This window comes from Eubalaena glacialis, chromosome X (assembly GCF_028564815.1).
Source record: "Eubalaena glacialis isolate mEubGla1 chromosome X, mEubGla1.1.hap2.+ XY, whole genome shotgun sequence".
Lineage (NCBI taxonomy): Eukaryota > Metazoa > Chordata > Mammalia > Artiodactyla > Balaenidae > Eubalaena > Eubalaena glacialis.
Window position 1 is genome coordinate 132,857,590 of NC_083736.1, and position 24,467 is coordinate 132,882,056.

The 24,467-nt window shown below is 44.1% G+C and overlaps 1 protein-coding gene across 1 annotated transcript; it reads right to left on the minus strand.

The window, feature by feature from the left end:
• Positions 1-21,643: 21,643 nt before the first annotated feature.
• LOC133081669 (elongation factor 1-alpha 1-like) lies at positions 21,644-22,903 on the minus strand. The gene has a single exon (XM_061178004.1). The coding sequence runs from the start codon at positions 22,886-22,888 to the stop codon at positions 21,644-21,646; it is 1,245 nt and encodes a 414-aa protein (XP_061033987.1). The 5' UTR covers positions 22,889-22,903.
• Between the last annotated feature and the right edge of the window lie 1,564 nt (positions 22,904-24,467).

Genomic DNA, 24,467 nt, shown 5'->3' on the forward strand with positions numbered 1-24,467 from the left:
ATAACAAGCTCTGAGGTGATGCCAGTGCTGCCTTTTGGGGACTCCACTCGGAGGACGATTGCCCTAAGCGTTGGACAAACACTCACAGGGCAATGGACGAATGGAGGGATGAAGGGTGCCCGCTATGCAGCGGGAACTGTCCTGGTTGGAGGGGGGCAGACAGGCAGTTAGGCAGGTGAACGGTGACAAGGGCAAGTACAAGGTGCCCTGTGAGTGGACACCAGAGGCAGCTGACGTAGACCTGGGGCCTCTGTGCCTGGACCCTGAGGGCAAGGTGGTATTAAGGTTTTGGTACCTTATTAAATCGTGTTTTTTTCTAGTCCATTCTACAAGCATAGTAATGATTCAGTGAATTGGACACCAACCAACGAAGAATCTCCATCAGCATTTTTCTACTCTTTTCTTTAAATTCAAGAGATAAGGAAACAATTGCTGTCAGCGTCTCCCTACCCCCAGCATGGCCATGCAGTAGTCATCTCTGTTCTAAGCCCAATAAATAAATACATAGATACTTGCTAGGTTGAATTGGATTAAATTTCTCAGTTATGTCATGAAATGAGGCTAGATTGCTTCCATTCTGCTACCCATCTCCATATACAGAATGGTAAGTACCTTATTACTGTACTTATTAAGGCAGGAAAGTGGAAGGGACATGACACATTTTCAAAGGAATTTTAGCAATAACAGATGAAATGAAAAATTTTCAACGAACCCTTCACGTAACCAGAGGGCGCACTTAGAACAACCTGTCCTTCAAACACTGTAGGAAAATTAAGTTTCCTTGGGGCTTCATAGCTTGTATGTAGTGAAGGGGGTGTTTGTTTTTCATCATACCATCAGGAAGAGTATTCCACAGGCCAATCACTCTAGTCCTGTGCGTTTGCCAGTAAGAGTCTAACCTTCAGACTTTATTCTCAACAGAGTTTACGTTTGCTTTGGAATCTGTCAGTAAACATGGTTTATCCTCATATCACCTGGTTTGTAGATGCAACGATAAGACTTCAAGCCGACGGCATAGTTGTTGGGTATCTAGGCTCTTGCGTGGGGTTAGGGATATTGCCCCACTTTTTCAGGGCTGAGTGTTTGGCATGGGCTCCATCCATATCATGTTGAACCACAATTACCAACAGATTATCTGTGCACTGGGCCTATTTTTACAGGTAGGATGCAAACAGAAATGTTGGGACTCATCACCTCCAGAGCTCGGGACATACTGCGTGATTAATATGTTGATTAACATCATGAAACTTTTCACTTGTAGGTATTATTAATGTTTGTTACTAGAATGTAATCTTTTCTACCTTGGCGTGATGCCATGGGATAGATTTATTTCAAAAAATTCTTCACTTTTCCCATCTAGTAAATTATGTTTATAGAGACGTAGTTAGTGGCACAGGTAAGACAGTAGTAACAGCACTGCTAATTATATTACTGTACATAAAAAGTGACATCAGTATTATCAAGTACCATTAATAGTCCTAAATGCTGGGCATATACCCAGAGGAAACCATAATTCAAAAAGACACATGCACCCCAATGTTCACTGCAGCACTATTTACAATAGCCAGGTCATGGAAGCAGCCTAAATGCCCATCGACAGACGAATGGATAAAGAAGATGTGGTACATATATACAGTGGAATATTACTCAGCCATCAAAAGGAATGAAATTGGGTCATTTGTAGAGACGTGGATGGACCTAGAGACTGTCATACAGAGAGAAGTAAGTCAGAAAGAGAAAACCAAATATAGTATATTAACGCATATATGTGGAATCTGAAAAAAATTGGTATTGAAGATCTTATTTACAAAGCAGAAATAGAGACACAGATGTAGAGAACAAACATATGGACACCAAGGGGGGAAAGCGGGGGTGTGGGTGGGGTGGTGGTGGGATGAATTGGGAGATTGGGATTGACATATGTACACTAATATGTATAAAATAGATAACTAATAAGAACCTGCTGTATAAAAAAAATAATAAAATAAAAATTTTAAAAAGTAGTCCTAAATGGTATCAGATGCAGCAACCTTTGATTTGAATATAGCTTGTAAATCTTGCTAAACCTTTTTCTCCCCCGCAGATTTTCAAGTTTGCTTTGGCTCTATAGTTTTTATTTAAAGGGAAACAGAACCACTTAGAAGAGTCAGCCTACCCCCATTTATAGCAGTGGCTTTGGGGTCACAGTTGGCACCTGCCCTCCTAGATGGCCCAGGTAATGGCTGTTCTATTTGGTTTGCTAAAGGCATAAACTGATCTTGTGCCCTGTTTCTTCATGTAGAGGAGACACAAAAGATGGATGTGTGTGCACACACACCACCAACTATGATAATTACCACACACTTAGGAGCAGTCTTTCATTTTGCTTTTTCTTGATCGAAGCCAGTGTTCTACAGTGGCATCTCCAGCTTTTCGGTGGCTGCCATATGTGGTCTGCATTCCTCCCCATGTAGGAGAGGAATGTACAGGAAGAAAATAATGCCAGAACTGATTCTGACATCCAGTGTCTATTGTATCATGCTGTGTTTCCATGTTGTTGTTTCCCTGACATTTCCTCCATGTTTGACTGCTTCAACAGCATTCTAAACATAAAAGGTTTTCCTCTTTGCCTCTGAGGGGGAGAATCCCTTGGATGGGATAGTTCTAATCAGTTCATCAGTCAGATGACAAATCCTGAGGATTTGTGCCCTTGTCTTCCTTCTCTGCAGGCCAGGTGTGCGTAGAGTCTTGGTGGGAGCATCGTTGAGATGTATGACACTGTTTTGTTTGCCAGAAGATGTTAACACTTTAGCGCTGATCGGGTCTCACTAGTTGTTTGTGTGTTGCCAGACATGTATTTATTGAGCAGCTAGTAAGCACGAGGGGCTGTGAAAAATAAACACGTGACTAAGACATTGACTTTGCCCTCAAGGAATTTACAGTCTGGTTGGGGATATAATACAGCCCACAAACACATAAAAAGTAGACAGGGTTAAGAGCTGTGAGGGGGAGCCTGCTGGGAATTCAAAGGAAGGGCTGCTCCCTTCCCACGGTGAGAGTGGCCTTGAGACCGGCTCTGTCCATGAGGAGATAAGGAAGGACAGTCTAAGTGGAGGATACAGGGGGAAAAGGCAAAAACAAAAAAGTATGTCCAGGGAACCGTTTGCATATTCATTTGGCTGGCTGCAGGGCAGGCCGTAGCGGAAGGTAAGGGTGGCGCACTGTGTTGTGGCCACACTGCTGGCAGCCTTGGCTATTCGGGCAGGGAATGCGGACTCTGGGAGCCAGTGCAAGTGAGCAGGGAGTGGCATTAGAGCTAGGGCAGTTTCCTTGGTGTCCTGGGCCGGAGGGATTGGGGCCAGGAAGTCCAGTTTGGTGACCAGTTGGAAAACAGAAGGTGATGGTTTTAGCAACCAATGTACTTATAAGCACAGGCATTTGGAATCTCCTTGTCGTTTTGGAATGAGCCATTTCTCTTCAATGGATATTTTCATTTGAATATAGTCGTCTGAAAATGTAAGATAAATGATCCGGAACAGGGAACTGTGTGTGTGCTTAGGATCCATCCTGATCGGATGGGTCTCAAACCCTAGTGGGCCTAAGGATTGCCCTTGGAACCCTCAGTAGAATTTTAGATTCTGTAGGTCTGGGTTGTGGCACTTTGAGAAATATTGTGACTGGCCGCTGTGAAGGTAAAAAGGCATGTGTCTCTGCCCATCAGTGACCTGCCTACCACAGAGGCCAGAGAGACCAGGACACGTGGAAGGGACCAGAGCCCCTGCTATGGGCCCCTGACTGCGGTAGGCGTCTTCTGTACCTTCTCTCATTTCAGCCCCACAATGGCCCTGAGGAAGGGAATTCCTTTATTCTCACCTTTCAGGAAGGCCTATGAATACTTTTCAGGAGCAGAGCTTCCAACATGCTTCCAAGAAGGATGTGGGGGAATTAGGCAATGAATGACCCCGGAAACTGAGTTTCCATGATTTGGGTCTGGTCCCCAGGCTCCTCTATTAAGTCAGAAGCTGTCAAGACAGAAGTGTTGACTTTCCAAGTGTCCAGGTTTAATCATATTCAAACAAGGAAAGAAAGAGCCCTTCCTTGGAGACAAGGATTTTAGCCGGAGGTATCACCTTCTCTTTGGTGCTACCTGTCTGGCGGGGCGTGTCCTGAGAAAAGAGTCCCATCTCCTCTTCATCCTCCATCTATCACTCTCCTCTGCTCTCACCGCTGAGCTCTTGCCCCTGGACATTTATTCACGATTTGACAGAGGCCACATGCTAAGTAAGCAGGACATGGTGGTGCTGTGTGGCCAGTATGACTCAGCCATCTCGCCACTGCAAGTCCATTGTGGTTGCCTGAAATAGCTCAGCAAGCTTGGTGCTGTCCCCATGTCGTGCTGCTGGACACGCCTCAGTGGGAGGGCCGAGATCAACTCCTCCGCTCCCACTACCCGTGGCCATCGAACCGTGCCCTCTGCCCAGTGGGTTTCACCAGCAGACATTCTGTGCTGGGGAGATTGGAGAAGATGTTTGATTTCCAGCCACTACTTCCCAGTGATTGGCCACACACGGAGTTCTCATCATTTGCATTTTGGCTCTGTCTCCATCTGCAGTGTTCATCCATGTCTAAGGAGGCGACCATATAAAGCAGCCGTTTCCCATTTCCTTTAAGACATGGTCTAGTGTTGCGGTCAGCATCACCATAAGGTGGGGATACCTTTAATGGAATGGATTCTGACCAATTAGCTCACGGACTCAAAAGAAGGCTCAAAATGTAATCTTTTTACATATGTGTGCCTTCATATACACTGGCTAGATAGATCTTTCACCATTTTTTAAAAAAGACTTCAAATATAATCTGTCATTAAAAACTGATTGGTATAAAATATTTGGTTTTTATGATTTTTTGGTTTTACTTTGTTAAAAAGTGAGGATCATACAGCTGAAAGAAACTTTTAGAGGTTATCTGATTTGTCCTCACGATATAGGGATTAACCATTCTAGGCAAATGGAGGTGTCGTTTGCTTCCAAAGGTGTCCTGAGAATTAGTTTTCACAGCCTTGAGGGTGGGGCGGTGTCAATTGCTTCTGTATTTCCTTCCTTAGCTGCAAATAGCAGAGGCTCAACGAACACTCGTCAAATACATGAATGACCCTTTATTGGAACCACATTGAATTGGCTAGCAAGTAAGTTCCGAGCACATGTTTGTGGAGTGGATGCCCAGATGAAAGAATGGACGGACAGCCACTAGGACATTTGCCACTATAGCGAAGGCAATTTCCTCATGTTGCAGATAAAATAAGTCTCTTCTTATTCCGTTTGCAGAGTGTGAGTTCCCTCAACTGCTTAACATCCCCTCTGTGTGTGCACCATCCCCTGTGTATGTGCACCATCCCTCTGTGTGTGCACCATCCCTCTGTGTGTGCACCATCCCCTCTGTGTGTGCATCATCCCCTGTGTGTGTGCACCATCCCCTCTGTGTGTGCACCATCCCTCTGTGTGTGCACCATCCCCTGTGTGTGTGCACCATCCCTCTGTGTGTGTGCACCATCCCCTCTGTGTGTGCACCATCCCTCTGTGTGTGCACCATCCCCTGTGTGTGTGCACCATCCCTCTGTGTGTGTGCACCATCCCCTCTGTGTGTGTGCACCATCCCCTGTGTGTGTGCACCATCCCTCTGTGTGTGCACCATCCCTCTGTGTGTGCACCATCCCCTCTGTGTGTGTGCACCATCCCCTGTGTGTGTGCACCATCCCTCTGTGTGTGTGCACCATCCCCTGTGTGTGTGCACCATCCCTCTGTGTGTGCACCATCCCTCTGTGTGTGCACCATCCCCTCTGTGTGTGCACCATCCCCTCTGTGTGTGTGCACCATCCCCTGTGTGTGTGCACCATCCCTCTGTGTGTGCACCATCCCCTCTGTGTGTGAAGGAAGTTATGAATTCTTTTCTCGGTCTACTCTTCTTCTGGCTGAATAATCACAGCCTCATTTCCCTTTCCTCATAGGCTCGTCTTTCCAGGCCTGTAAGAGTTTCTGGGGCTCTCTGATCCCCGGGTGCATTGTAATCCTCTCTCTGTTGTGGATCCCAGGCCTGGATATGCCAAAGTGAGATTTACAGAGGATTAGCAAGCATTTTGTATCTAAACCTGGATGATGACAATCAGTCTTCATTAGTGGATGAAGAAAACAGTAAGACAATGGAGGTTTTGTGACGGGTTTTTTCAAAATCTGGTTTGACCACTCTTTGCTCTTCCTTCCCCCAGTTGCTATTTCTAGAACACAGGATCGTGATTAGACAGCATCAGAAAAGGAGGCTACTGCATTTCCCTCTTGGTTATTGAAACCGATATGCTTAATAGTTTATTAAGCATCTTCAAATAGCTTCCTCTAAGGACTGGAGGAAGATTTTCCCTCTCCCATATAATTCTGTGGCTCCAAAATGGTCCTTCAGCTTGAAAATATTGATTCGCTATTGTTTAGCCCCCAGTGGATTGCTTCTTATCTCCAAGACTGGATTTTTGTTACAATGAGAGTTGACAGAATTCAGATTTAGCCAAGTGAAGTATGTCAGGGTCGGTGAAATGTTAAAGGTTGAGAACAAATGGGATATTAACCCAGGAAATTTCGTGTGAATGTTGTGAAAAGAAGTTATATCAGGAATCAGGACCTTTGTGGTGTACATTTGTAGAAGATAATTATTTAAATGCCCAAGTCTCCTTGCGGAGGTAGGGAATTGATTTCCATGGCTATGTTTAAACAGGTTAAATCATAAAACAGACCTAAAATGGGAAACAGTCCAAAATTTCAGCAGCAAGAGAAGAAATGCATCAAATTTGGTACATGTACATACTGGGCATTAATTTTTCTTCTTTGGACTTTTTTTGAAATTTCCAGTGTTACTTGACAACGACTGTGTGTTACTTCTTTACATACTCATATAATAAATGAGTACATTCTAGTGAATGAATCATTGTACCTGAGGTTGGTCTCGGACACCTCTCATCCAGCCACATGTCCTCTAACTCATAGACAGTGAGGGGGAAGGTTAGAGTTGAATTGTGGTGTGAAGACCCCAAATCTGTGGCCTTGCCCGATGTGTGCCAGCTCCGATTCGCTGGCCGGCTGGAACTGGCCATTTGGCCCTTTTGGAGTCAGGCTCTTCCCGGGCCAGAGGAAAGGTGGAACCCATGCCCTGGACTGGAGCGGGCTCCTGGCCAGTGCCCCTTTCTTTCCCGTGGAGTCAGACACGAGGGCGCATTGGCCAGATAGCTTTTGCCAGGCAAGCAGAGCAGAAGTGGGGCCTCTGACTGCCTTTGGTTCTCCGCGTGTTCTGGGCGGTGCTCCTGAATGACCCGCTACACTCGTTGGCTCTGCTCACTTGGCCGTTTTGTCTTTGAGTGGAGGGACCGAGTATAATATTACAAAGCGAGTCCCGGCTTCACAGCGCAGATGCTTTTTCATGAATGAAAAAGTCATATCTGGGAGAATGGAAGACTTTCTGGTTTTCGATTTTTCTCTAATATGTTTTGTTCAAAGCCTGTTTACCTCTAGATGTGGAAATCAGGACATCCCTTACTCATGACCTTTGTAGGGACAACTGCTAAGTCAGTCAGGGTCTTGGCTCCATTCTGAGTATTTGTTGCTTTGCGGCAGGTAAAGCAAAACAATAGGAAATGAGAGGGTTTTCCCGCAATAGTTTGATCTTGGTGGTGAGGCAGGGAATTGCACCGAAGACCTGACATCTAGTAGGAATTAAAAAATGTGCAGGGTGCTTTTCCCCTTTATGTCAGAATAGTCTTTGAGGATGAAAAAGGATGAAGACTCTTCTGTAGCCTTCTTTCTCTTTCCTGTGTGTGTGTGATTTTTTAAATTGAACTATAGCACAATAAAATGCACAGATCTTAGGTGTTCAGTTCAATTTTTGACAATTGCATGCACCCAGGTGACTATAGCCCCAAACAAGATATAGACCTGCTCTGCCCAACAGCAATCAAAGCAAGCCACATGTATCATTTAGAATTTTCTAGTAGCCACATGAGAAAAAGTAAGAAATAGGTGAAATTAATTTTGATACTCTATTTTTAACCCAGTGTATTTAAAACATTATTATTCCAACAGAAAATTAATGTAGAAATTATAATAAGAAATTTTACACTTTTTTGGTAACAAGTCTTTGAAACTTGATATATAGTTTATGCTTATAACACATCTCAATTAGGATGCTAATTTTTAAAAAACTGTATTAAAATACACATAACATAAAATTTGTTGTGACCTTCTCTGAAAGGGGTATAATCAAGTGCTGGAGCTGAGTGAATAGGGGCTGCTCAAACAGAATGCTCTCCCTGGATTTCCATTTTCCAGTGACACTGAATTTGGAATCCTGTGGACAGAGGCAGACAGGTCCCTTCTGTGACATGATCTGAAGACCCAAACTGTACCTGAGCTTCAAGCTGTTGTTGTCCGTTCATTTCCTTCCCGTCCTCACCCCTCAGTTTCCTTCCACTGATATTCCTGAGTGCTTCCTAAGTGCAGGGCATCTACAGAAAACTGGCAAGAGAAAAACAATGACATTGTCCTGGCCCTGGAGCAGCTCACAACCCAGTGGAAGAGGATACTTCCAAGCACCATTTCAGAGAAATAGGACACAGCCCTTGGGTTAGAGGAAACTTCTGGAAGATGAGGCCTAACCTTTAAAGCATGGTTAGAAGTTGACGAGGCAAAGGGACCAGCAGGAAGAACAGGGACTAAGAATGAATAGAGCATGAGTTAATAGTCAGGCTGATGGCCAGCTCCACCATTTACCGGCTGTGTCGCCTTAGGCCCATTGCTTCACATCTCTGGGCCTCTTTTCCATCATCTATAAAACAGTGATAATGATACTTACCTACCAGAGGTGTCAAAAAAAGTGTATTGCAGTGATGGCTCGTTCATTCATTCATTTGTTCAGCAGATACTTTAAAGCACCCACCCTCTGCCAGCTGTTAGGCTAGTTGCTAGGGATACTGCAGCGTGGTCTGCAGCCTCCCAAAGCTTGATATCTGTATGAGGGGTTTAACGGGCAGTAGCTGTTTTCTTAGGAGGAGAGGCAGACGTGAGAAATGCCATGGGCTGTTGGGGAAGAGTGAGAGGTGTAAGTCAAGTTTACATGTGCCTAGTGTGTGTGTGGGCTGGGGATGAGTGGAGGGAGATAAGATTGGAGGGGTAGAATGGGGACCCCCTCGCAGTCTCACTCCTACTGAAAACATTTTGAAAACCTTCTTCAGTATTTACCAATATTTGGGATTATTCAAGTATTTAAATAAAACCAGAATAGACTGGTCGCTTGTTGGGTTGAATTTGCATTTACCACATTTTACCGTCCTGATTTCAGACTCTGTGAGATTAGGGGCCATGCCGTATCTCAGTCTTTCACCCCATTTCTATACTGAGTCCTTTTGCAGTTCTGCTCAGGCTTCAGTTTTTTATTGACTTCACTGAATGCGTAACCCCTGGCACCAGGCCTGGCACACGATGTTTGCTCCATAGATGTGTGTTGAGTGGCTAGATGGGCAAATGGGTGGACTGGTGCCTGCGAGCATCGGAGGAATCAGTGCAGCTCTTCCAGGGCGCTCCGCTGAGTCAACCCCTGCAGAGGCGAGGCATCTTGCTGCCCAACAAAAGGAGCCTCGGCCCAGAAGTTAAGATATCTGGATTCTAGCCCTTTTTCTGCCATTCATTTGCTTTGTGACCTTGGGCAGATCACTTAACTCCTCTGTGCCTGTTGCCCAACCTGCAAAATAATGGGTTCGCCTCCATGACCTCTGGGATCTCGTTTCACATTCCATGATCACCTGGCTTCTAGGATTCATTTCTTTCGCTGTTCCAGCCTCTGGCCCCCACACATTGTGTGAGCTGCTCACTACCCTGCAGTTTGGGGAACTGAACTCACACCAGTTAAAAACAGGGCACATTAACAAGACTTTTGGTGGAGATGTCTGATTCCATTGTTGCTACAAAAGGTAGTGAAAGGGCAGCAAGAGGATTCCAGTCTCTTTTGGAACCTGTGTTTGGTTCTTTGTCTTCTCATCATCCACCCACTGAGTACTTGATCATTGCTGTGCATGATGAAGAGGAAGAATTAATCCTCATCTGACCTGTATTTTAAAATACATAGTCATATTGTCCTAGACCTAGACTGAGTCTAAGTTCTGCCCTGATAAGGCAGTTTCGACCACCTTTTCCATCTATAACATGTTCTGCTTCCTGATTGGAGCACCAGACTTCGATTTGTCGAGATATGCCCTTCAGCAAGTTTGGCATTTCTTTTGGGGGACAGTGACTGTTTAATCCCCCAGCATTGGGGAGATGAGCATGGAGAAAGAACCACCAAACATAAAGATGACAGCAGCCAATGACTTTGGTGTCCCATCCCAGTCAGTCCTCCCATACAAAAGTAACATCACCAAAAAATAAAAAAAAAATCTTTCTGCATATGTAAGAGGCTGCATTTTCAGCCCTGGAATATTCATTCAGTTTTTATGCATCAAATTATGCACATACCAATAACCTTCTAATTTATGGATGCTTGCTGTTAGGTTTTGTTTAAATGAGTTCCTTCCAAAAGGAACCAGCTTCTGTTCTGAAAAAATGAATAAACCACACAAGGTGAACTTTCCTACAACTGATTTTCTACGTGGAGTTTCCAGGGTGTAATTTAGACATAGCTGTGGTGGTTTATGAGCATAGAAAGTATAGGAGGCTACACGGATGTACCCGTGAGTGACTGGAAGCCAGAGGGCAGAGGGAGAGATCCAGGGAGTGGGGATTTCAGCTCAGTTTCACATCTCTACCCTAAGGCATTAGATGCTGCTAATTCTTCAAAAGCCAAAGATTTGTTTTCCAGAAGAAATTCTGATTTGATTAAGATATTGCTTCCAGACCTAATGTTCCTTTAGCAAATCAGGCCTACATCCATGATTGGAAATAAACTGCATGTTATCTAAGCATAAAAAAGCCACATGATTTGGAACTATTCTACAGAAGTAACATTTAGTGTAATTACAGTACATTTAGATTAATTATAGCGCTGGTTCTGGGCGCCACCATACTTAAGGTCGTATCAGCATTTTCGTTATTAACCCTGTGTGGAAGAAGTTTCTCCTCTGGCTGCGTAGTGTTTCCTGCTAAAAATATTTGCGTTCTATAGCTGGCTAGATCAAAATTGAATGGCCTTTCCACTTTTAGGGTAACTTTAAAAAGATATGATTTCAGAGGGATTATTATTGCTAAGATCGCTGTTTTTGTGTAAACGCTCAAAATAGGCAGAGAATAATTTTCAAAAAGTGGAAATGGTCACAGTGTTTCATTAGGAAATGGGCTTGCTATAAACGGCTGTAGGCTTTCTACCGTTGACCAGAGAGTGGCTGATATTTAACAGCCATGTCCAAAACAAAAGTACCCATCCAACCTGAGTTTGGCTCCATCCAAACTGATATCCTCCACGTGGGTAAGAGTTGGCAATTTTGTCTTTGTGAGTGGCTTTTGGAATCTGTGCGTCATTCTTTTTGAATATCATTCTAGGCCTCAGGTTTTTATCTCTTGAGAGCAATGGTGTTTTGTGTGTTTTGTTTTTTGTTTTTTTCTTTTTCCTGAAACAACCAAAAGTCATTTGGAGCCGGATTTGGTGAGTAGGGAGGCTGATAAGGTCGAATACACATTTTACTGAAGGATGAAATAGCTGTGCCTGGAAAATAATGAGCCTCATTTTCATGCCTGGTTCATGTCAAATGTCTGCTAGTTTGTTATCTGAAGAGTCTCATTATTTTATGGTTCTACTCCATTTAAATGAAGGGAGGTTTCTTAAAAATTCTAAGCTATTGACTGTAATGACACTAAAAATCATTCTGACCTGTTGTATATGTTAAGAACAGTCCCTAAAATGTATCTTAATATAAATGAATGTAAATATTCTCAAAGATATCTGTTGATAGTAATAGCTAGCATTTTGTTGAATATTTACCATGAGTCAGGCAGTGTGTTTGCTATGCTTTCACTCATTCACCCATGATTTTGTGAGAACCTTAGGCACCCATCTTTTCAAAAGGTGCCGAGGTTAAGTAACTTGCCCGAGGTACAGAGCTCGTAAAGGGACGAGGTGAGATTTGAACTCAGGCTGATCTGAGATTTCACCCCATCCGATGCTTCACTACCTTTGATAAACACATGGGTCTTGGGTAGAGTTGTAGATTACTGGTCCCCAGCATTCTAGCTGTTCTCTTGGAGGATGAAGGCAAAAATCGGGGCTGTTCAAGCAAGTTTTACAGAGCAAGTTGTAGTAAATGAACAAAAGAACCCGGGCAAGAGCAGTGATTTTGTCAAGCCCTCACTTGGTTTGATCTTTCCTTTCCCTTTCTATTTGCCCTGCTAGGTTATATTTTACCTTTTCCTGGTAGAGTTGTGCAGGTGAGTAGTTCTTATCAGGAACAAAAGATGCCATAAATCTGGACTGGAATCAATGAGGTTATGAGCTCTAAGAGTGAGAGGCAGTTTTGTGGGCCTCAGTGTTTTCCCGGCTCACCATACTGTATCTTTGAAGCCAGAAGCCAGAGGCTCATTTAGAGACCTATATATATATAGCAGCTCTGTCACCAAGCTGGGTTCCCAATGCCCACCTTTCCCTTTTAAACAAGAGGACTATTTAGAAGAAATAATCGAGAGCACGTATGCTCTCATGTCTGTCTCCAGACGTATAAGAAAAGAAACGGACAAGGATGTGCTAAACAAAACCACCTCTTGGTAATAACACTGTAATGTAAAAATGATAGCCTGGGATTCTTGGAAATGGCTCCGTCCCCCCACCCGCCTTCTCGGAGGGACTGCCATCAGCTCTTTAGCTTTACTCAGCTAAAGGGAACTTATTTACCAGCGCCAAATGCATTACTTTAGTAAAAGGGAGGCAAATAGCAATGGATGCCATTCGGCGCTCTGATGAGTGGGGATGGCCATTTTTTCTGAAGTACTGACTTCACTTAGAGGAAAGCCATTGACAGACACCAGAAATCCCGGGAGCTGGTAGGCCAGGGAGCTGGCTGTCGAATTCTGTGTGCTCAGTTCTTGGTGCCTTCCGTGTGCTAGATAATAGAGGGAAAATGGGAGTGACCAGTGAGGTTTCCACTTGAAGAAAACAGGTATGACTCTGAATTTTTTAGGTAATGCCGGGGAAGTTAGTTTGGCAGTTCGAGTTGGTCTGTTCTAGTCGACTGGGTGGAAAAATGGACTGATTGTCTACCCCCTCATCACATAGATTGCTTGGCTTAGGGAAGGGCTATGACTAGGGTGAGGCAGGTCAGACACCCCAGCCCATCATTTCAGGTGCCACCAAAAATTCAGTCATCAAGACAAATAATATTTTAATGGGGTCTTTGTAAAAAATCAAAATTTAAAAAATATCCACAATGAAAAAAAATCTAATTTTTAAATGCAGACAGGATCAGTAACGGTACTGTTCTCAAGGACATGGGCGCCTGAGGCAAAAGGAAAAAATGTTGCATTAATTTTGATTTAAAAAAAAATTGCCTTCAAATTCCAATTCACTTGATGACTGGGTTTTTTGGGCACCTCCTGCTCACCCTGAAAGCCCAACTCTAATACTCTCTCTCTCTGTCTCTCTCTCTCTGTCTCTCTCTCTCTCTCCCCCCTCCCTCTCCCTCTCCCCCTCCCCCTCCCCCCCTCCCCCTCCACAGGCTTCTTGGTCAGAGTGTATTTTACCTCTGGGCTCCCCCAGGGCTTTCTGCAGCTCTTCTGACAGTGCTTGCCATGCTAGACTGTCATTATTTGTTTGCAGTATCTGCCTCTTTCAGAGGACTATGGCTTCCTTGAGAATCAAGACCACATCTTAGGCTCTTTGTATCCACTATGCCAGCCAGACATTCAGTAGGTACTCAGAAATATTTGCTGGCTGTTAAAAACAACAACCGAGTGAATAAAGAAGTTCAATGAATATGTGAAATTAACCTCTGAGTCTTTTAGAACTTGGTCCGCGGGTTGACGTTTTCCAGTTGTTCCTAACGACACCCCTGGGTCCGTTGGGACCCTGGTTGGGAAACACAAGTTCCACAGAGGGAACTGCTTCTAGAGACTCTCCCTCCTGAGGGCACGCAGGGAGTCAGGTTCGCCAAGTGGGTGATGACGTGCCCTCGGTGACCCCGTCCCCGCACCCATTTTGCTTCACAGCCTGTGCAGAACCGGAGAAGGATTCAGTCGCAGCTCAGCAAAGCCTCGGGGCAGAGGACGGTTTGCCGAAGGTCAGCGTTCAGCGGGCACTTCCAGAAGCCCTCCTGGCTTTCTCCGGGGGCCTGGGCCCTGCCTCGCCTCTGCCTCGGGACCCTGGGGTGGGGGGCGCTTCCCCGACGTGCCAGGCACTGCCTGTGCCCCAGCTCGCCCCGCTGAACCAGAACCTCCAGGGGGTGATGCCCTGATCCTCAAGGGCCATGGAATACTCCAGAACACGTGGGAATCTTGCCTGAGGGTTCTGTGTGGCCAAGCTTTGGGGGGCTGCTTTACTTTCTTAGAGAGCCACATTCTTTAACATATTTTTATGACAGTGGCTCAATGGCGAGTTGCCCTTAACTGAACTGGTTCACCCTAGGGCACCCACTAAAAGAAAAAAAAAAGGTGGGGCAAACTATACAATATGCATGAACACTTCAAATCAGAGACGCAAAAGTCAGTATTGAAATGGCCCCTTGCACGTGGAGCTCATGTGATTAAAATTCAGGGTCCATGAGTTCTAATCCTAGTTGTAGACACTGGGAAATTATTGAACTTACTTATGGGAAAATGTTAATGAAAGTGGTGAGTTCCCCAGCCTCCAGTGTTGTTAATTTTTTAGCAATTTAAGACAACACAGTCGTGCCAGCATGTGACAGCGTGGCTCTGTCTACATGACGTTGAATCTGTCTACCTGACTGATTTCTTTTTTAACCGCATCTAATCAATTGGCAGGTTGCTTTGGCATCATGTAGACACAGCCAGTGCTGTCCTGGGGGCTGTGTATTGATTTAGTGTTCAGAAGCCTTGGCTGAATGGTGAGTAAAAGTCATGCAACACTAGAATGCAAACCCATGGACACAACGGAGAGTCAGCTGCTTGGGGTCTTGCCAAGCCCCTCAGGAGGGCAGCACCTTCGGTAACTCCCCTTGGCTCTTTGACTCATGCAAGCAACTCTCAGAAAGAGCCCAAGCCTCACTCATCCTCACAGGTAACAAGCCACCAGTGGGCTGTAGTCCTGTCCTCTCACTTGAGTCAAAAGAACAATCTGTCTCCCATGCTCCCTTCCCTGTCCCAAGCCCTATATAGGCAACCAAAGCTACAGACAGGCCAACTCAATCATTCAAGAAAAACGAACCTGAAAACAACTGCACTCAGGTCGAAGGTGATTTCATTGCTATTCCCAAGAATAGTAGATACTACACTTCCTCCCTCCCTTTCCTCCTCTCTCCCATCCCCTTCCCTCCCTCTCTCCTTTCCCTTCCTTCCCCACTTCTTGCAAGGGATCCACTAAACGCTAGGCCCTGAGCTAGGTGCTGAGGGGCCAGTAGGGAACTCGGTGCCGGTTTCCACAGAGCTTACATTCTAATTGGAGTGGGCAGATGTGAAAAAATCAGCGGACAGTCTCATTTTTGACTGCAGTAAGTGATTTGAAGGAAATCAGATCGGATGATGTGATGCAGTTACAGAAGAGGGAGAGGCCGAGTTTAGCCTGGGTGGTCTGAGAAGGCCCTGGTTGAGCTGAGACCGGAATGACGGAATGACGAGAAGAAGCTGGTGAAGCGAGGATCTTGGGGAAGCTATTCAAGGAGACAGCAGCGGAATACAAAAGGCCCTGAGGCAGGGGCATGCTTGGCTTGTTCAAGGAACAAAATGAGCCTTGTTAAGGAGGGTAACCTTACAGAGGCTGAGGTCATGGAGGTAGGCAAGGACCAGATCAGTGGGTACTTCAGAGGCTGAGAGGAGCAAGTTGAATTTTACTCCACTTGCAGGGGGAAGCCATTGGAGGAGTTGAAGTGGGGAAAATCATGATCTGATTTGCATGTTACAATGGCACCTTCGGAGGACAAACCGTAGGGAGGTGAAGAAGGAGGCGAGGGAGGCCAGCTCTTGAGGCTGTTGCAGTGGGGCAGGCGAGTGATGATGTGCATGGATGGAGAGAAGTGAGTGGATGCATGAGGTATGTTGGAGGTGGAGTCAAAAATAGTTGCTGATGGAGCCAGAGTGTGTATGTGGCAGGGAGAGGGTGAGTGAAAGGGAGGAATTGAGCGTGTCCTCTCAATTTTTGTCTTGAGTGGCCAGGCAGATCGTGGTGCTTTATGTCTATGTAACTAGAGTCTCTTGAAATGGATTTTCTAAAACAAAGGACTAGTCTTTGCCAAAGAATGATTGAAGTTTTATCTTTGGTGAGACAAGAGCAAAATAGAACTGTTTGCAGCATGCCATTGGGAACCTTTTACTCCCCATTCCATATACTCATTTGTAAGCTTGCAAACATCTTGGGACTGAATTTCAACCTGGGCTGTCTCCCCAGCGGGACTGTGAACTCCTTGAAGGTAGACAGGGCACTCTGTCTTATTCCTTCTGGTGCATCTCGTGTCAAAGTCAGTGTCTGGCACGTGACAGGTGTTTGGTAAATACTTGTTGAAAGGAAGGAAGGAAAGACAACGGACCCTCTTTCGAACTTGTCTACCCTTTATTTTCAAAGGTTAACCTGAAAATGAAGGGGGTACAAAAAAGGAAATAAAGTAAGGGAATCTCTGCAGCGTGAGAAGGAAACCTCAATATACCCGGAAAGGAAAAAATACGATAGAACAACAAACAACAAACATGCTGTAAATAACATTTCCCTCACTGTGGAAAGATTTAATAAATCTATAGTGGCACTTTCCTGTCTGGCAACATTACAGTGTTTAGGACTAAATTTCAACTCTATTTGATTATTTGAATTCAATCCCAGATACGTTTTAAATATATATTTTGTTCATGTCTAAGACACTTTGGATGACAGATATACTATCATTAGACTGTATTCAGTAACTAATACAGAAATTATTAAGAAAGTGAAGTCCAAAATGCCTATGTAACTATAGAGGAGCTGCCTCATTCATTTGATACAAGAGAGGCAATGAACTGTCTGGAAGAAAGGTGTTTTCCTACAAAGCATTTGGTAGTTCCTTCTTGATTAGAGAAACAAGCATCAAGATTACTCAGTGTACTATTTTGGAGGCATCTTGATGTGGGCTTATCTGCCTTCTCTCACCACACCTTCTGCTCTGCCATTTTACACCATTTCACATTTGTAATTACTTATTCTTTACTCTTTCCTTCCTCATCTGTGCCTTTACTCTTGCTCTTCCAGTGGTCAGGAAGAGATCTCCTTCACCTTCTCCATCACCGGTACCCTAACTATCCTTCAAGTTCAGCTCAGGTGCAACCTTCTCTAAGCAGCCTTCTTGGATTTCTCCAGGGTGAATTTATACGTTCCTCTATGTTTCCTCTGGTTTATGTTATGTTCAGAATTATGTCAATGACTGGCCAGTTATTCTCAACCCAGGAAACTGTCAGTGCTTGACTTTGTGACTACAGCCTAAGATTTTGCCATAGTATATAGTTGAATATTTCTCTGCTTGAAGGAGCATTATGTAGTTCATCATATATATGATAAAAACACATGCTGTATCCCCTGTATTTTATTTTCTTGGTTGTAGGAAACTGACTGTTTCAAACACTTTACTCAATATTCCCCTAAAGGCATCAGCAGCAAAAATTTATGAACATATTTTTATTAGAGATGATTTGGGTTTTATTCCTAGGAAATGGAGCTAGAAAAATTTTAAGGTCATTAGCCATAATAATTTAAAATACATAGTTGTTTGAATACGTTAGCTTTAGCTTTTAGGTTCTCTGCTATCTTTAGCTTCTTCCATTTTATTTTAATAATGATAAAAATAAATCTCACATTTGTTAACTTTTTCCATTCTAAGGTGTTTAACAAACTTTAGGGGTGCAAATATAATGAAGTGATCCATATGCTTGCAACTAGGTTTATGACCCTGAGAGCATTTGATTACAATTATTTCTATTTCATTGGTGTTGCTCAGAGTCAACAGAAGAATTGGGTTCAAACTTATTGGAAAAGTACAATTAGAAACCCTTGTCAACCCAGTTAACATGTCTTTGAAAATAGCATGTTAACACAGAACCTCCATATTTTTTAACTCTAAAATGTACTTTTATTTCTATTCTCCCTTCTTCCAATAACCATTTGTTGCATAACAACTATGTTTTGGGTTCAGAGCTCAACCCTGGGGATAAAAAGAGCAGCAAGGCTGTCAGAAGTGTATATATATATAGATATAGATACAGATATAGATATAGATATAGATATATAGATATATAGATAGATAGATGTGTTTATGCATCGGTAAGGTAGGTTGTATGTTTGTAGTGTCAACCTTAAAAATAAAATAGCCAGTTATTTTACCAGCAAAATGAACTTATTCAGGAATCACAGAGGAATTGCAATTTGGGACAAGCAAACTATGGCAAGCTATAAGCAAGTCCAGAGAACTAAGGAAAGGAGCCTTTGTTTATAGAGGAAAGGAGGCAGTTGGGAGGGGCTGTTTTGAACAAAATTCATTGGAGGAGAGTAGGAGTTCAGGGTGGTGGCAGCTTCTCATTGGCTGACTGTGGTGGTTTCTCATTGGCTGGGCTGTTGCTAGGCAAGGAGAAAATCTTTCTTCCTCCTGCTGGGGTGTGTAAAGTAAGCTTCTTCCAGTTGGGGAATGCAAGGTACACTTCTTGCTGGGGTCTGCAAGTGGCAGAGAGTGGTAGTGCATGAGAGCTACCCCTTCGGGGCTTCCTGACTCCATTTTATTTATTTTTTTTCACTTTAATTAGTTCTTTTTATTACTATATACTAGGCTCCCTGCTACATGCTCTACTCCTATAACTGCATTTTTTTAAACTTTTTATTTGTTATTGGAGTATAGCCGATTAACAGTGTTGTGATAGTTTCAGGTGCACAGCAAAGGGACTCAGCCATACATATGCATGTATCCATTCTCCCCCAAACTCCCCTCCCATCCAGGCTGCCACGTAACATTGAGCAGAGTTCCCTGTGCTATACAGTAGGCCCTTGTTGGTTATCCATTTTAAATATAGCAGTGTGTACATATCGATCCCAGAATGAGGTTTCCTTTATTTATTTTTACGTTTCCCCTTCTGATCAAGATCTTTCCTTTAAAGCATTGCTGATCAGTCAGGTTTTGGTGGGTTTGCCCCTTGGTTCCAGGAAGGACCTTTTCTGGTTGTCATGTCCCACGTCTGACAAGAAGTACACAGAATGGAAACCACTGAGGCTACATTTGAGTGACAAGAAAGGGTAGGAGGGAGAACTCTCAGGCACCTGTCACTTAAAGTCTATATCTTATCAAAGTCATAAGTGTTGGAGGTCATTTTGAAGCACTGAGCTAACATCGCTCTATTTGGTGCATCACTTCTGCAGAGATTTGACAGGCAATAGCTATAAAGTTAAAAAATAATTATGCAAAACAGAATGAAAATTAACATGACAAATCCAAGTTGTATGATTGTTCTAAACCATTTACCTAGGCCTGAAGGTAGCCAACTGAACAAATCAAAGGACCATGGAGAGTTAGGTGAAATTTTTTTGTAACCAGTGTGCTTGTTCCTTGATCTTGTGTGGTTGAATATCTACCTCACCAGAAGCATTTATCCGTGAGCAGCAGGTGGTATTTGCTATTACACAGACACCTCCTGTTCAGCGAGTAGATAATCAAAGGGCTGTACAATTGTCCAAAACTACTTTAGCCAACGAGTCAAGTGATCATTTGGGGGCTGCTACTGCCTTGGCTGTGGAGTTGGCTAGCTAACCTAATGTTAGGGAGAGATTTCTGATCCTGCATTCACTGGCATTTACTTGGATCCATGGGAGAAGGGCTTTCCCTCTGGGGCAAACCTGGAGTCATGTGTGCCTCCTAGAAGTTCCCATTTAAAGTGGCCATGGAGCTTTAATGCGGAGGACCAATGAGAGGCTTCTGATTTGTTATGAATGGTGACTGGGACAGTTAAATATCCCAATAAGCATTGATCTCCAGTTCACCAGCTATCTAAACATTCATATGCCCATGAGAAATGCCAACCACCACAGGCAAAAATAAAGCCAGGTGTAGCACAGAGGATTCCAGCTAACATATGGTTATTGATAGCTTTGTTGGCTGGAATTTCCTGATTGACGTTTTCAAGCCAGGGGTCAGAGGAATTGAGATGACATTCTGTAAGGTACCATCCTAGCCTAGAGAAGTCTTTTCTAAAAGCCTTGAAAATAGGAGTTAGCTTCTTTGCATTTCCCTTGGGTGCAGGGTAATGGATCGTATTTAAATAAGAAAAAGAGTGCCAAGGTGGAGGTGTTGAGCTGAGCTAGTATGGTTATGGTAGGAGAATGTTTGAAACAAGGTGTGGGAACACCTGGCTGTAATAGCCTAACCAGATAGTTAACACCAGTAGGCTTGTGAGTATAACTGACAGTGGCATTTGGGACTAAAGAGAAATTGGTTACAGGTAAAACCAAGGGATCTCCAACACCATGAACAGATCAGAGTTTCTGGTGACAGATCCAACAGTCAGAAAGGTTTCCTCCTTTCTCAGGAGATTGGGAAATGCAGATAAGAGTATTGTCTTTCCAATAAAGAGAAGGAGAAAATAGGGTAAGAAGCAACAGTGAGAAAAGGTATACAGGCCTGGTCTGGTTATGTTGGGAAAGCTGTCTCCTTCAGAGGCTGTGTCCACTTCAGTTCCTGAAAATCTTTATTTTCAGGTCACCAGTTTGTGTGCAGGTCCAGCCAGGGTTTGGTGTTTTCTTTAGATGTGACACATGAATCCAAGAGTCTATTCCTTGGAGTTTGGCAACACAAGGGTTGGTTAATGGTACCTGATAGGGGCCTTTCCAGTGAGCTTGAAGGGACTCTTTCTGGAGGTGTCTTGTCCAATAGGTGAAATCTCCAGGTGGTAAGGAATGATGTTTAAAGTCTTCGTCTCCAGAGAAGATGGGAGACACTGAGAAAAGATTGCTCTACTAGAGCATGGCTATTTTCAACAGAAGCAATGAAGCCTTTATAATTTTGAAGGATGATCTCCTTTTATCAGTTGTGATCAAAAGAAGCAGGAGCCAGGTGTATTGGGCATCCTGTGATTATCTCAGAGTGAGAGTTTATCGGTTCTAAAAGGGTTTAGACATGAGATTTAGAAGGACTAATGGCAGTGCCTTTGGCCAGGATACTACAAATGGAAGGGTTTCTACAAATTTTGCAAATTGCGTCTTTTTTTTTTTCATTAAACTTTTTTAATGGGTCTCAAATTCTCTGACCGATTTTTGGTCAAGTTGTTTCCATTAAAAAGTATTGATTTTAAAAACTAATAACTTAAAACTGCCACACACAAAACAAATGGTCCACAAAACATTCTCCTTTCCTTCTGAAGGTTTTACGATGCATTGTTATCATTAACCAGTCTTTTGCTATTACACTTAAATGGCCAATTGAGACCAACAGTTCTGAGACCGTTCTTCCACCACTGATTAAGACTGGGGTGGCAGGTATTGGGGATGATATTCATTTAGCGTTCTGAGCTTTCTGGGCAGACTTGGTGACCTTGCCAGCTCCAGCTCCCTTCTTGTCCACTGCTTCGATGACACCCACAGCAACCGTCTGTCTCATGTCACCAACAGCAAAACGGCCCAGAGGAGGATAGTCAGAGAAGCTCTCAACACACATGGGTTTGCCAGGAACCATATCAACGATGGCAGCATCACCAGATTTCAAGAATTTGGGGCCATCTTCCAGCTTTTTCCCAGAACGACGATCTATCTTCTCCTTCAGTTCAGCAAACTTGCAAGCAATGTGAGCTGTGTGACAATCCAGCACAGGTGCATAGTCAGCACTGATTTGGCCTGGATGGTTCAAGATAATCACCTGAGCTGTGAAGCCAGCTGCTTCCATCGGTGGGTCATTTTTGCTGTCACCAGCCACATTGCCACGACGAACATCTTTGACAGACACGTTCTTGACATTGAAGCCCACAGTGTCCCCAGGAAGGGCTTCACTCAAAGCTTCATGGTGCATTTCAGCAGACTTCACTTCAGTTGTCACGTTGACTGGAGCAAAGGTGACCACCATGCCAGGTTTGAGAACACCAGTCTCCACTCGACCCACAGGGACAGTGCCAATACCACCAATTTTGTAGACGTCCTGGAGGGGCAAACGCAAGGGCTTGTCAGTTGGGCGAGTTGGTGGCAGGATGCAATCCAGAGCTTCAAGCAGTGTGGTTCCACTGGCATTGCCATCTTTACGGGTGACTTTCCATCCCTTGAGCCACAGCATGTTAGCACTGGGCTCCAGCATGTTGTCACCATTCCAGCCAGAAGTTGGCACAAATGCTACTGTGTCTGGGTTGTAGCCAATTTTCTTAATGGAGGTGCTGACTTCCTTAACAGTTTCCTCGTATCTCTTCCGGCTGTAGGGTGGCTCAGTGGAATCCATTCTGTTAACTCCAACAATGAGTTGTTTCACACCCAGAGTGTAGGACAGTGGTGCACGCTCACGGGTCTGCCCATTCTTGGAAACACCTGCTTCAAATTCACCAGCACCAGCAGCAACAATCAGGACAGCACAGTCAGCCTGGCATGTGCCTGTAATCATGTTTTTGATGAAGTCTCTGTGTCCTGGGGCATCAATGATGGTCACATAGTACTTGCTGGTCTCGAATTTCCAGAGGGAGATATCAGTGGTGATACCATGCTCACGTTCAGCTTTCAGTTTGTCCAGGACCCAGGCATACTTGAAGGAGCCCTTTCCCATCTCGGCAGCCTCCTTCTCGAACTTTTCAGTGGTTCTCTTGTCGATCCCACCACATCTGTAGATCAGATGGCCAGTAGTGGTAGCCTTCCCCGAATCTACGTGTCCAATGACGACGATGTTGATGTGGGTCTTCTCCTTTCCCAGTTTTGCTTAGGTTTAGCGGTGGTTTTCACGACACCTGTGTCCTGGCGGCAAACACGTTGCGAAAAAGCACAAATGCGTTAGGACTGGCCAAACAACACAGACTTGCTGTAATATTTGACCAGTAAATTGGGTTCCCTGGTTGCTGTGGAGCTCAAGAGGGGTTCCTGAGGGTAAGGATAATCTTTCCTAAAATAATTTTAGCCACAGAAGAGGCAGTAGCTTGTCTACACAGAAAGGCTTAGACCCAGTGGGAAAACATACAAACCATGACTAAAACATACTTATATCCATGAGATGGGGGAAATGGAATAAAATCCATCTCCCAAACCTCCAGTGGCCCATTGGGCAATTTAAAGTGTTCCGGAGCACTGCAAACAGGTTTTCCTGAAGTATATTTTGGGCAGGTGGGGCAAGCAGAGTAGGCACTTTTTGTGGCCTTATTGATATCTCCTCACCAGTATTGATTCATAAACATTATCATTTTATCTGCAGACCAATGGTTTAATGCATATACAGTAGTCAGTAATGGGAATATTAGAGTCCCTGGCTAGGCTGGATTGTTATTTGGCCCAAACCAGAGTTCTCCCTTTTTATCGAATGAACAGTTACTAAATTTCCAATCTTGTGTTTCCTTTTCTGGAGCCAATTCTTGGGCTTCTCTAACCAATTTCTGTAGGTTATTATTTGGGGGAACATCCCTTTGGACATGACAGAGGTTTGATTTTTCGTTCCTTTGAGGGCAACATTCTTGGCAGAAATGTCAGCAATGTGGTTTCCTTTAGCTTCCAGGGAGTCAAGTTTGGAATGCCCAGGGACCTTAATAATAGCTAAAGTTGCTGGCAAGAGTGTGGCATCTGATAAATCCTGGACATAAGAGCCATTTTAAATTTTAGTCCCGTTAGAAATAAAGAGACCTTGCTGTTTCCATAACATTAAGTCATGAGCTACTCCAAAGGCATATCTATTGTCTGCAGTTTTGCCCTTTGCTGAAATGCAGGCCCAAGTAAGATCATATAATTCAGCCTGTTGGGCCGAGGTGGCCACAGGCAAAGGTGCCACCTTGATGACTAAAAGGAGTTGCAACTGCATATCCAGCACAATATTTACCATTTTCTTTCTTTAAGAACCATTGGTAAGCCATGAAAACTCAGCATTGGTGACAGGAGTTTCCTGTAAATCATCGTGAGGAGACCAAAGGTGATCTGTCAGAGTCAGTCATGAGGAGTGTTGTCCCTAGAGAAGGGAAGAAGGTGGCAGGGTTAAGGTTATCACAGTGAGAAAGAGTTATATGAGGAGTGATTGCCATGAGGATTTCATAGGAAGTGAGATGACTGGCTGAAGTGTGTTGGTGTGGTGAGAATTCAGGAGGGCTGTACTGCATGGGGTACAAAATTGGTGAGGGGGGATCCCATGACTATCTCTTTGGTGGCCTTAA

Coding starts and splice junctions, on each gene's coding strand:
- LOC133081669 (XM_061178004.1), bottom strand. CDS start 22,888: ATGGGAAAGGGCTCCTTCAAGTATGCCTGGGTCCTGGACAAACTGAAA.